General features: G+C 34.8%; 1 protein-coding gene across 1 annotated transcript; it reads left to right on the forward strand.

The window, feature by feature from the left end:
* The first annotated feature begins 2,109 nt into the window (after positions 1-2,109).
* LOC132728688 (uncharacterized) lies at positions 2,110-3,698 on the forward strand. The gene is made up of 3 exons (XM_060714369.1): positions 2,110-2,222; positions 2,670-2,860; positions 3,149-3,698. Exons 2-3 carry the CDS (start codon positions 2,687-2,689, stop codon positions 3,359-3,361), a joined length of 387 nt encoding a protein of 128 aa, XP_060570352.1. The 5' UTR covers positions 2,110-2,222; positions 2,670-2,686; the 3' UTR covers positions 3,362-3,698.
* The last annotated feature ends 10,929 nt before the right edge of the window (positions 3,699-14,627 follow it).

Raw genomic sequence — 14,627 nt, forward strand, 5'->3', positions numbered from 1 at the left:
AAATATATATGAAGAAAATTCTTTTAATCCAAACTGAATTATACCATCTGTACCCTTACTGTTACCAAACAGTAACATGACTGAAGTTAACTGAAAATTACGTCTTATATATAAGAGATCATACAAAATTTATCAGTATTTAAACAAGCAATTAGTTTAGGTGAAGGTTTATTAGTACGTATTTACAAAATTAAATTGGTCGCGCGGCTTTTTGTAAATACGTAGTAATACATTTTAACCGGTTTAGTGTTTGAAATTATTTTTATTAACAGTCGATTTACTACACTGTTTAACATTTGCCGATTTACCAAAGTAAATGTGTTACGATACATTTGAAATACTGCAATCCTATTGGACAAAAATAATTTCAAACACTAAACAACATTTAACCACAATTTTGTCTGCAGATATGATAAACTGCCTTAGACAATGCAGTATATATAGTATCTTAAAGGTCCATTAAGAAAAAAAGACAGTCAAAAAATAGAAAAAAATGTTTTTCAATGAATTATTCAAATGCCAGTAAAAAGGGAAGCAGTTTTTGTATAGCAACTCATAATTATTCATTAAAATATAAGCAAGTCAGGGATTAAATATGAGAGTGGTGAACAGATTGAGTCAATCAATTAAACATGCTTTTATGTTATGCCACAAAAATATCCACATACACTTGCGTGGACGTTTTTGGTCACGCATTGCCCCCCAACCTTGTCAACTCTAAGTTACTTTTAACATTGTAGCGGCAGAAAATATATTTTCCGCACCCAGCAAAATTTTTATTGGTCACTAAAATTTTCAATTACATGATTCATAAAGGAATGTATAATTAATGTATAATTAAATCTCTTAAATGCTGCATGGACACACGGATTTATTATATTTTTACTAAATATATACGGAACTATTTTCTAAGTGTTTGCGCATTTTAGCCGAAAATCGTTTCGTCTTAACGGCTTGGTCGTAAAACAACTTTATTGTATGACGCGAAGAAAGAGTTACGCTAGTTTGGCATAGTAGAATTTGTCTACCAATTGTTACACAATCGCTCCAAAAGTAAATTTTCATTGTGAACGTTAGATATAACCCATTATTAAAACACACATTATCTTATTATTAATCTCTACAGATTGGGAATAACATTATTGTACAATTTGTTTACTTGCTTGAAATTGTATCTCACATTATTGTCGTTGCAACACAAAAAACATTGCCAGAATGGCCAAAGTGTGTTTTTTTTTGTTTTTTTTTTTGCTGAATGACAATCAATTTTGAACTATGTTAAATTTTCAACATTCAGCAACACTCATCCTTCTCGTGTTCTTTAATCCCTCAATGGAACATTACTTACGGTAATTATATATAGAAAATGATCGATTTGTTAAAAGATACATTACAAGTAATCGTAGTATGCTGTAAATTTACATAATTTAATTAATAAGGATTGATATTCGGAATCAGGAATAATAACTTGACTTAGTTTCGGAAAGCAAATTTAACAAAACCTTCCTATAATTGTGCCAGTCGTTGTGCAATATTCTTTCTAAACATTGAAATTAAATGTTTCAAGTCTTTGCTGACCTTTGCCTTTCTTCATTTTTGGAAGCACACACATTGAAATAAGTAATAATTTTGGCAATATATGGATAGCAAAACGGATATAAGTATGGGATAACGTCTTTTTATGAAATGTTCAGACAAAGAATATTCGGGAAGGAATTCAGTTGATGCCATAAACTAGAATACATGTGTGTAATACTTTGCGAAACATTCATAGGTCTGATTACACCCATAGACACTCCCAAGAAAGTGAATAGTGAAACATTCGACTGATGCACAGGAGAATAAGGACTGATGTGATATTAGCATATTATTTGTATAAATAACTGTATAAATTAAAAGACATTATTTAACATTCTATCGGCATGATTTTTTTTGTTTGCAACTTAATGATTTTCAACAACAAAATGTGCACAATGCGTTCAATAGGCTTAATATTTGAATATTTGAAATGACCTTTTACTTTTTTATGCATATGAAAATATATTGTAAAAGTAAAAAAATGCTGAAAAGGGTTTAGCTGATAGTTTGCAAAAATAAATCATACACGCTGTAATGATAGCACATGTGATGCATAGATGACATAAACTTCCTAGTACAAATCTATAAAGATCGTTGCAAATGAAACAAAGGGACAGACGATAGGATTCGGAGCACTGACACAGGTAAACTTTTATCATGTTAAAAGTTCGTAAACGCTCAAAACATATACGAAAAAAAATAACTTTATTTATGAAATACTATAAAAGTTTTTCGTTGGATTTGACTATAGTATGAGTAAAATGAAGAAAAGGTACGATATTTGTTTTGTTAATTGAAAACATGGAATAATGAAAAGACATCGAATACAGATCACACACTAGTCTGGTATTGTTTTTATGTATCCAAGGAGCGACAATCTTCATATTTGCTATTCTTTTTTCTTCCTCAAAAGGCAAACGGAACTTTCGTATTAGTATCCGTGTGGAATAAAAAAAGGAAATGCATAAATGTGATCAAAATACATAATCCTAACAGAACAAAATACTTTTCTTCTCAAACGTTCATTTGCAAAACTGGTTATTTCCAAATCATTATATACATTTCTTATTAACATATGTTTCATTTTCTAGTTTCAAGAACCTAAAATATGTCTGTTCTTTCGCTCACAATCATGGTACTCCTGTCCTTAGTGATTGGAGAGGTATCACCATGTAATACTTACGGCAAGACAGACGGTTGCAGTATTCCTGGTGACCTACCATTCTTCTATAAAGGAGCATTCAGGTCTGCCTGTAACCGACATGATGTTTGCTATGCATGTGTAAGTTTCTTTCTTGTCTTTTGTTTTACATAAATGCTTTTTGATTTCATATCTATATAACTGTTATTGTTGTTGTGTTTTCATAACTACATAAAATCATACTGTAACGATAAATAACGACTTTGGGGTGACATATATAAGTGTCGTGTACTATAACACATAAGCTTAAACCAATATTTTATCAATAAATGCCTCTAAGTAAATAACTTGGGTATTCAGACTAAGAAATAACTTTTTTCCGCCAGTTTAGAAATGGTATTTTGTTACAAAGACTATTTATTTTTTAAGGGCTATGGATCAGGAGTGTCACGATCTGTATGTGATAGGAGATTTTACAATAATCTCCTATCTCGCTGCCAAAGGGAATCGTTTTGGATGAGAGGATTTTGTCGCAAAATCGCTGAAATCTACTATAACGCTGTCAAACACAATGGTGATGAATATTACGATGTTCCATCACTAAGCTGGTGTGGAAGTTCATGGGTCCCAGGATGTATGTAACGCCAATTCAAAATAATGATTGACGTTTGATATATAACTTTTCGTCATTATATATCTTTTCATTTTATAATGTTGTGACAAATGAATGACATTATTTGCTGGTGTGTTTAATCTCGTTTTCCATAAGTAATTCTTTTTTTGTTATAAATTAGTGTACTTATTTATAGATTTCTAAACATGTATAAGTATGAAATTAATTTTACGGCAAACATTGTACAATCTTTAAAACTTGTTCTACTTGCTCAATTTACGCAACATGAACAATTAAATGTTTCTTTTTCTCTGGTTGATCCGATTTTATTACAAGTAAGAGAAATAAATGATTTAATTTGTCAAATAGCATATGCTCTTGTTTCAAGTTCCTGCTCCCTTATATAGTTTACTTTCCAGTTGCGGCCTTTTCTATGACAAAGTTAAATGATAGACTGCAAAAAAGTGGACAATGCCTTGACATTTAGTATAGAATGCTTTTTTTGTTTTATGTGTGTGTATTTGTGCGTGCGTGCGTGTGTACGTGCGTGCGTGTGCATAACTTTCTCGTCTAAGTTGAAATTAATAGTGAGTTCCCACATATATCATTGGAATATCAGTTGATATAGAAAAAATGTAACACCCCAGTTACACAGAGCCATCGGTGATTGGTTTATACAGAATTTATTTTAGTTCGATTGTGTAGGAAGCTATTAGCTTATAGACACACTTTCGAATCCTTTCCTGGAACCAACTAGTACGTACTGAACAAAGAGTGTAAAGTTTCTTGCTCAAGGAAATAACGACTGGCCCCTTCGGTGATTGATCGGTAGTTTTTTTTAGCCAAATTATGGAGTGGACCGATGACAACGTATTTAACACCGATATCACCTATTGGTCACTTGTTTTCCACCTATCAACTGCTATTGGGGAAAGATAAGTTTTATCGGTGAAAAATTAGGATTTTTAATAATGTTTAAAATTCTCGATCGGTGGAAATATTTTACAAATAACCGACAGCAACCTATATCACGAGATATGCAAGCTCTTAATCACCGATATCGCCGATCGGACAAAGATAACCAAATATGAATCACCGGCCATATCTGACGGAAAGTGTTTAACCACCGATGACTAGCTATCAAACACCGATTTATCAGCTTTACGCCCGATTTAGCTCCGATTTACAAACGATAAAAACCGATAGTATTTCAGCATTTTTATCACCGATCCAACCCCGTTTGAGTTTGCTTTCTATCACCGATGGCCGTTTACACCGAAAACCAGAAATAAAATCACGCATGTGTCGCCGGGCCACTCATTCGGGGATATAATGACAACATGGGTCGACAGATTTTCAATGGGTTTAATATTGTCATGGAAACATGGAAAAATACGCTCCTGTAATACATGACATAAACAAAACAATATAAATACAATGTCAAAATAGGGGATTAGCAATACATATTCATAATATCAAAGCAATGCACGACAAACATTACATATTATAGTTTCAAATACACATGATTACCTGTAGATATATTTATATATAACTACAAAATGGATATTTAATGTTTCAGCACAAAAATGGCTTGTTTACATTTTCAAAGTATGGCGGATATCACTTGATCGAATGTGATTGGTTAATATGCTCGTGCGGGGAAAATCAATACGTTAGATAGATTACTGGTGTAAGAGGGATAAATATTGGTAAATAGCTAATACAGGTGTACGACTACCAATATCTAATACAGCTGTCTACGACTAACCACTACGCCCCTACACAGCTACTTATCTCTATAATTGCGTGTTCAGATTTTACTATTTGATTGCCCAATATTATGTTAAATTATGACTATTTGTATATTTCGTTATGTATCTGAAACAGAATAAAACATTTAAAAGTATACAAAAACATACATGTTATCAAACATAGTTTATACATATAACCCCAATGACAATTAAACGTCCACCTGAAATAAATAATTGTATTATTAAGTATCATGTATATAATATAGCTACATACATTTTAATATATTTCCATCCCACTTATAGTGAGTAATAAATCAATACGCGCATTACAGGATTTTAGAATTCCATTCTTTGCCCATCTGGAGAGCTTTCAGAAGGTAAAAAGTATCAAATCTCCTTCAAGAATTGTAAGTATGGAATCCCTTGGGGATCTCACACACGGTAAGTATATTGGTTGCATATATAATCGTTTACATCTGTCAACATAGTTATGTATCCTTTGAGGTAAGTATATAGTTTCACAATATGTTACATGCTTCCTTTCAGACAATATATACAAGATACATACATGGTAAGTATTCAAATTTCTTATCCTTTCAATTTCTTATCCTTTGAATGCAATAATTCAAAGTCTACACAGTTTGAATGCTGTAACAGGTAAGTAATCATACTTTCATTTCCGACGCCACTTAATATGAGGTAAGGGTAAAATATAATTTCAATGAATTGATCAATTTCATGTTTTTCCAGTCTTTAAACATTAACTTCTGTCTATGTATAAACATTTTTACGGTAAACACTGTTATGGTCTCTCCACTCGCCGCCTAGATTTGCCACTTTGGTACCCCCTTTCTGTCGCTTCGGGTCTCTGCGGAGTTTGTGGACGACATTCTGTATTTAGCGAACACTATGCCGCTATTCATCTAGCCTTTTCTCTGTGGTAATGATATAAGTTTTTCCAGTACTTTCGCTTTGCTGTTGTACTTGTTACTGTTGTTTTATATTGGGAAGTAGAAGGTTTTTCTATGCAGGTTTTAGTTTTCTTTTGTTGGTTGGAAAATTTCTTTTTTTTTTTGGGATGACACATTTATTTAACTTTGGGGCTAATTCTTTCTTTTGGTTTGTTTTTTCTAAAAAATGGGATTTTATATGGTTTTTTTTTCACTAATTTGGGTCCGCCAATCTTTATGTTTAAACCTCTGATGGGACATTTTCATGGTAGAACAAATATCTTCCCTGGTTTAAATTTGCTAATGCCCTCTTTGATCTTCTTCATATAATTCTTTTGTTTTTCATGGCTGTATCTTCTGCCAGCTTCTTTGCCCTTTTGCATATGAATAATTGTTAACCGTCTTTGAGCCCTTTTTGACACGTTATTATTTCTTGATTTCGACTGTTATTTTCGTCAAAAGTTTAGTCCAATAGAGATCTATAAGCCAACTTAGGATGTCTTCCCCAAAACATATAAGGAAATTTATGGGGGAGATCCAGTACCTGTTATGTATCGCCCTGACCGCTTTTGTAAGCGTGTTACCAGAGGGCGACATAAGTTTCCATCACTTTTAATTTGCCTCCTTCCAATGTTCCCAAAAGGCCATTTTCAAACAGGGTCTGATTGAATTTTTCCGTCTTTACCGTTCCCCCATAGCGGATAGGGCCCGTGGTTCGAGTTTTGGCCCCGTTTTCCCTTTTTCCAAAGCTTGAAGTCCAGTTTTCAAAATTTGGGCCCACCTTGATCGCTGTGTATTTTTAAGGAAATCCATTAGGGGATTATAAATTGATCGAAATAGAAACTCTTGCAGTCGTTGGGCTGTTTGATTTTTGGGTAGGGAAAGGCCCCCGGGGCGTATCGGGTTTAAAGGGTTGATTTTTGTTTTTCACCAAGTTTAATGCCCCAAAACCCCCCCTTTTGGAACCCCCAAGGGCCCTTGAGGAAGTCGAAACCCCCCAATATTGGAGTTTCCATGGGTTTTGCCCCTGACAAAGATTCACAAAGGGGGGCCCTATAGATGGCTGTGACTTTCTAGCGATGCAACGTGGACGAACTTGTTGACCTTTTCTTCGATGTAAGAGTCCATTCCAGACCAAAAGAACCTCTGTTTGAAAAAGAGGAAAATTGTTCTGTCCCGACCCTGGTGTCCTAGGCCGTCATCATGTAAGGCTTTTGAAACACTTCTTCTCTGATTGCTTTCTGGTAATATTAACCCTGTTTTTATTACTGTTGACCTTTTGTACGACTGTATCTATAGAGAATACCATCTCTGAGTTCAAGATTGTCGCCAATCCCCTCAAGTATTTTGGCTGCTGGACTAATGTTTCCACTGCACCGCTTAGCAGACGGTCTAGTGCCTTTTTTCCATGATGCTCTATAAGTTGAGAATATTATTGGGTCTTTATGTTGCGCTTTTATCCAATCTTTGCGAACTAAGTGATTCAGATTCTAAGATATCAGATGGAATCTTCTTGCGATGTGACTCGATCAACAATGTCTATTGCAGTCTGGATGGACGACGCGAGAATGCAAGGGTGTTTCTGATGGTAGGGAAGTTTCTGCTAATGACATTGCTGATATGACATTTTCATTAATTGGTCTTTTCATTTTGACTGATTCTGTGGGATTCTAGAAAGCCCATCTGCCGTCGGCATTGTTCTTTCCCGATCTGTATGTTGTCTTGAAGTTATAGCTTGACAGTGCTGCAAGCCATCTATGTCCCGTTGCGTCTAATTTGGCAGAGGTAGTGACATACGTTCAAAGGGTTATTATCTGTAACAACTTCAAATACAGCGCCATAAAGATAGTCGTGAAATTTTTTCAGTAACGGACCATTTCAGAGCGAGGTATTTCTAGCTTGTGTGCAGGGTAGTTTTTCTCTGACGGTTTTAAAGTTTCTAACTTGCGATAGGCGATGACACGATCGATTCCCTCTTGGGACGCTGGTATAATACTTTTGCTTCCGGACCTTTGGAAGAAGCATCCGTATGTAGTTTTAAAACGGGAGGTCGTAATCGGCATATGCGAGGATAGGATGGATTTGATCAGTTTGGCTTTCAGTTCTTCAAATGCTGACTGTTGTTACTTTTCCCCATAAAAAATGGTTGTCTTTTGTTTTTTTCTTTGGGATGGATTTATCACGTTTCAATGAATGTCCTATCAGCAGATTGTTTAGTGGTCGAGCAATTTTTCAGCAAATCCATTTAATGAAATCTTCTAAAGGTATCCAACCCAAATCCCTTAAAAATTTTTCTAACTTCTTTTACAGATTTTGGTATCGGGGCCCAATTTTCGACGACTTTTGTTGTCTTTTCTGGATCTGTTTTGTATGCCTTGTTTTGAAACCCTGACCATTGACCAAGGTAAGTAACACTAATTTTTGAAGAACTTCCGCATTTCTGTGGGATTTGATTGTCAAGGGTTGTGGGTTGATAAACGGCTGAAAAAAAAGGGGCATCTAGGCGATCTATGTGTGTGTCTATGTCTTTGGAGAAAATGATTATATCATCCAGAAGGGCATTAAAACAGTCTCTCAAGTTTAGGGTCACCCATGCATCGCCTCCATGAGGCGATAGGCTGGAATGTCGCTTTGGCGGGGCCGTCACCCCTCTTACAGAGGGCCGAAATGGCATCCTAATTGCACTCGTAGAATCCAATTCCCCAAACTTGAAAAGCCGGTCTTCTCCTTATCTGACTCTTCCATTTCCACATTTGCCAGTAACCAGAATTTTTTAAATCGAAGTTTTTGAAAAGTATTGTGAACCAGCCAAAAGATGTAAGGTATCGTCAATTCTAGCCGGGCATTAGGGTAGGCGGTCTTTTTCGTTCTACTATTTAAGCTTGCGGTTTAGTCGATGACAAAAGCGAATGTTTCCAATCTTTCTTTTTACAATGAATAACTACGTTCGAAGACCAAGGCAACTGTTTTGACTCTTTGATTGCCAACCTATTGCTTCAAACATTTCTTGCAGATGTTCTCGAACTTCATTGAAATTGCAGGAGGGACTCGTCTATAAGGTTTTCCTTGAACTGGCGGTATCATCTGAGAGCTCAATTTATGACGGACTGCTGTAGTTATGTCCAAGATTATGCGGCCCTTCGGAAACACTGATTCCCATTTGCTGAAGAGTATTTGTAAACTTTCAGTTGTAAGAATTAAATAAAAAATAAAAAAAACATATTAAAAATAAAACTAAAAACAAATATAAATGAAAAATAAAATAAATAAAAAAAAAAAAGAAAAGAAAAAAAATAAATAAAAATTGTGATTCTTCTATGTCTACACCATAAGCTTGTCTAATATTTTCTTTTCATCATTTACTTGTTTTCCTTTTCTTTTTCAGGTACAGTCTGAAGATGGTGACGTGATGTAGTCTGTGTGTTCCGGTAAGTTTGTCTACTGATATCAATATTTGGTTTTCCTTTTCTTTTTCAGGTTTTATCGCTGCCGATGTCTGCGTGTCTTAACACCCTTTACTTCATTGAGCTGACAGATTTCAGATTAGCTGGAATTTTCAGAACTTTTGCAGAAATGTTACATATCTTCACGGGAACACGTGCGGTCTTTCCTGAATTAGTAAAGTCGAACAACACGAGGGGTAACTAATGACTTTTGTTGATAATTGTCTTCAATTGGTTCAGTAACAGCTGCCTCTAACATTCCTAGTTTTTTGCGACTAAGCCACTTATTGTTCCTACTTTCCATAGGATTGAGTGTTATAGGCTTGTGTTGTTGACGTAACGATACCAACTGACGGCAGAAGCAATAGACATAAATGCCAGACTTTCCCATGCATCTGGTGTATCTCTTTTTCAGGATTGTGTTCTTTTAGTTTCCCCGTATAACGTTTGTGCCTATCAACACAGGGACATTATGATGGTATTCAATTGTTGGTAACAACAAGAAATAGAGTTTTGTAACTGAGCCATGAGAGAATTGTTTTGCTTTCTATTGTAGCTTCAATATATATCCTAGAAAATTCAAAAATGTTCCATTTGCTGTTTTTAACCTCTAATCCGAAAGTCTTCTAAACTATGTAGAAAAGGTTTGTTGGGTAAATTGATGTTATAGAATGTTTCAGAAAAATTGAACAGACCATGGAACCGCATCTATAAGTGCTTTTGTTTTCTACGCCTATCCAAAACTACAGTCGTTTCATTTGACGAACCTACAAAGTCTGTTCATAATGTTGAATTAGGGCAATTTCCAATGTTTGTTGCCTTCATCATGCCCTGCGATGGAAGCACTTAAGAGTTTAAATCGTCCTTAAACTGGCTTTTCTTTTTGATCCTTTTCTGCTTGTTTTCCTTCTGGTTTCTTTCTAATCATCCTTTCTGTCTTCGTTGCTTTCTTTTTGTGATTTAGGGTGGTATTTTCTGTCGGTGGTCTTGTCCCCCCTTATCGTAATACTCCATATAATAGAGGTCGTCCTGGTGGCCCATAGGAAGTCACCAGAATACGTCTTCTGCTTCTAAAAGTAGTTTCCTCTATTTGGATTTTCAAAGTAACGTGCATCTCTAGTGTAACCTTTATTGGAGTTTTCTATTCCACCTTTCTTAATGTTAGATATCTCTTGTTCTAATCTATTCATCTTATCCATGAGTGATTGCATCATATTCATTTGTTTGTCCATATAAAACGTGTTTGTTTTCAAATGCTTTGTTGTTTGCATTTGTATTTCGCCTCGTTGACATGCTTGTGTTTCTTTGCTAACATTCACTTCTGTAGTCTGTGTGTTTACTGGCTTCACACTTCTTATGTCTGAAGACGTTCTTTTTAATTTCATCTTCTTCTACTCTAGCCTTCTTACGTAGCACTTCAAATGTCGTATCAGATTCGTATGTAACTCGAGTATTGTTACGGAGCTTTCACTCTTCAAACCTTTCCAGAACCTTTGTTTTTAACAAGGCATTCTTCTTTCTTTCAGGTATTTCACCGGTCTCTACTGCTAGCTGCATAATTGTTTCTAGCCTTAGTGCCCAGTCAGATGTGGTCTCTTTTTCATCTTGCTTAGCATTGAAGAAGTCCTGCATTATTGAGTCTTCAGTTTTGCCGTAGTGCCGTATATGTCTTCTAACTTCTTGAGTATAACTGCAGAACTAGCCATTGGATCTATTGTCAAAAGAACCTTTCTAGTATGACCCTTCAAAGAATTTCTTATTGTCTTGCGCTATCAAATACTCTGGGTAGATTCCACTCTTAATGATACATTCCACCTCTATCTTCCAAACTTTGAAATCATTTCCATCAAACTGAGGAATTTTTTGGTTTTTTCCAAATCCACTTTGATACTGTTTTGTTCTACCTTTGTGAATTGTGTGCTTTCCTTTCTCTGTGTCATCATGAATGGATTCTTTTCTCCTTATCTCTTCTCCAACTTGGTCTGATAATCTTTCTTCTTGACGTTTTTAATATCACAATCCTTTGTGTTCTCAGACTTTCGAGTTCCAATCTTTTTCTGAATTTCTTTTTCAAGCCTTTCTCGTTCCGTTCTCTTCTGGCTTAATTCGTCCTTCGCTATTTGCAGTCTACGAATTCTTTCTCACTAATTGTCTTTCTTCCTGTTCCTTTATTTCTCTCTCGTATTCTATCTGTCTGTTTTGTTCGTATAATTTTTGTAACAGTTTTTGTTCTCTTTCTGTCTCAAAATTCACTCTTTCTTCTTCCATCCATTGTTGGCCTCTAGGGTGATACTCTCTATATTCTTCTGGAACAATATTATATGTTGCGTCAGTACATCGACGTTCAATCTTTGGTTTAACGGTGTCATTTCTAATCCCTCTATAATCCTCAAGTTTGATATCACCGTAATTTCCTGTATAACCATGTACGTGTTTATGCATATCTGTTGAATCTGGGATAACATCTTCGTAATTCCTCCGTCTATAATATGTGGAGAATCTCCCATCATTTATATGAGTATCAGCTTAAAAATATGGTTCACTGACGAAATTATCTTTAGGTTTGTTATATCTGTACTCACTTTTATCGGCACCACCAATTTGTCTAAAATCGTCTTGATAATAACATTGTTGTTGTCTATTTATTTTGTCAGAGTCTTTCAAATTCCCTCTGTCAAGTGGATAACATCTGTTTTCAGCAGTGGTAGTATAGTGGCTTGCATTCTGTTTATATGTTGGACTATAATCACCTTTATCATTACCTTTGTCTATATCTGATATCTCATCCATGTAAATAAATCTGTTCGATATCCCTGTCTTTTCTGGAACTATCTTAACGTTTGTGTTTTCGTTTCTAGTACTACTTTGCGATTCTATGTTTATCACTGTCTTTGTACTCTTCAAACCGAAGGACTATGTGTACCAGTATTTCTTGACGAACCTTTCTTTGAATAATCACTTGTTGCTTCTATGTTTCCGCTATTGTTTTTGGCTTAGCAAATCAGCGTTTTGTTGTCTTAAGACCTCCAACTTTTCATCTAGAACCATCATTTCTTGTGATAAGTCTATGCTGCTATAATCAATATCACGCGTCTGGAATTCATCTGAACTTTCTGGTTGGTCAGCATTGACACCTTGTCTATCATGTCAAATGAAACGCTTTTTTTCTTCCTACTAAATTTCCATTTAAAGATGTATTTTCTCTTCTCGTACTAAACGTTTGCCCTATCCTGTAGTATTTCTCTGTTCTCATAATCTGGCGTTCTCGATACCATATTGCTATTTTGTTTTTCTGAACTGTCATCGGCTCTTCTGTATGCTTGATTAATTGTGCCATTTGACTGTAATATTCTAGTATAACTGCCTTGTCTATCTCTGTCACTATCTTCTGCTTCGTGCTGGTTCGTATTTGCTCTATAGTTATTTGAAGGCATTCTAAGCTCTTGTTCATTTCTTGTTTGTAGTTGGTCTCTTATAGCATCTCTTCTTAACTTTCTGCTTTCTCTTTCAGACATAGCTCCTTCCATTGTTCTTTTAAAACACTGCCGAAACTCTTGTAACTTATTTCACTAAGTTGTATCTACACAATATATCACTTGGCCAATCTATTCTGTTCACTTCTCAATATGTTACTTCACTTTCACTTCTCTTAAGAATACTTCACTTCGTCTTCACTTTTTTACAATACTTCACTTCGTCAATCTAATATTCTACTTCACTTCCACTTCCCTTCACAATACTTCACTTCGTCAATCTAATATTCTACTTCACTTTCACTTCCCTTCACAATGACTCACTTCACTAATCTATTCACTTCACTTGTCACTTCCCAATATATTTCTTCACTAATTCGCTTTTCACTTAACTTCCCTTCAGACTACTTCACTTCGTCTTCACTTCCACTTTTCTTCACACAACGCTGCTTCACTAATTCATTTTTTCTTCACTTCATAAAATGCTGTTTCACTTAACTTCACCTCACAATAGTTCACTTTGCTTTATCAATTCACTTTCTCTTCACTTCATAAAATACTGTTTCCCCAGTTAACTTTCTCCTCTTTTTACTTCACAATATAAATCTTCACCAATTCACTTCGACATCAATTCATTTCACTTCACTTGACAATATTTCACTTGGCAATTCACTTTCTCTTTAATTTTCAAAATGCTGATTCACCAATTCAATTTCTCTTCTTTTCACTTCAAACTATATCTATTCAACAACTTTATTTCTCTTTACTTCACAATACATGTGAATCTCTTCACCAATTCCCTTCACAATATATGTTTTTCACTAATTTATTGTCTCTTTACTTCACACTTTACACCAATCTACTTTTTCTTCTCTTTACAAAATTTGTCTTGTCTTTGTAATGCAATTTTATATATTTCAAATCATATTTCCGATTTCAGTGTGTTTGTATACCGTTTGTAATAGTGTTTTGCTTTTTTATTTATTGTAGGTATGTGTGTTTTATTGATATGTGATATAGTGTAAATCAGTTCTTTTGAAAAAAATGAAAAAAAAAAAATTTGCCGGTCTGAGCTGGATTCGAACTTGCGACTATCAGATCCGTGGTCTAACGCGCTATCCGCTAAACCACTGACTCTCTATTACTATAACGCTATTTTTCCAATAGTGATTACAATTACCACTGTCCGCGGTCAGCAAAAGGATTACGTTCGATTACATTTGCAGTGGCGTAGCTAGATATAAATAAATATCGATCGATATGACTTTATTTTGCAGATGTATTGTAAACCTGTATTTTTACAAATTACCTGCAAAATAATTTTGTCAGCGAACATTCACGATTCGCGATGCAGCTGCGATTGATTTTCTATTTTATACCATATTTCACACAGTACTGATTTTAAATGACAATTTTGAAAGATAAGATGTCTCCAAATTTGTCAAATGTGATTGTAATTTTTCTATCAACTTATTTCTATAAGTTGAAGAAAATTGATCTCTATATTTAGCTGTACCTTTACTTAATTTTGCTGACTTTAAATCTTAGTTAATGCTCTACCAGCTGAACACCATATACTCTACTTTCCTAAGCTATTTATTTATGCTAATTGACCAAATCTAAATGTATATTATATGGCCAATGTTAGTGTTGTTGCAGGGGCTAAGTGCAAAGTATC

This window comes from Ruditapes philippinarum, unplaced genomic scaffold (assembly GCF_026571515.1).
Source record: "Ruditapes philippinarum isolate M1 unplaced genomic scaffold, ASM2657151v2 ctg5049_1_1_1_1, whole genome shotgun sequence".
NCBI classification, from domain to species: domain Eukaryota; kingdom Metazoa; phylum Mollusca; class Bivalvia; order Venerida; family Veneridae; genus Ruditapes; species Ruditapes philippinarum.

Excerpts from the sequence above, each read along its gene's own strand:
- LOC132728688 (XM_060714369.1), top strand. The coding sequence starts at position 2,687 with ATGTCTGTTCTTTCGCTCACAATCATGGTACTCCTGTCCTTAGTGATT. Across the intron at positions 2,861-3,148 it reads ATGATGTTTGCTATGCATGT|GGCTATGGATCAGGAGTGTC; the intron begins GTAAGTTTCTTT and ends TTATTTTTTAAG.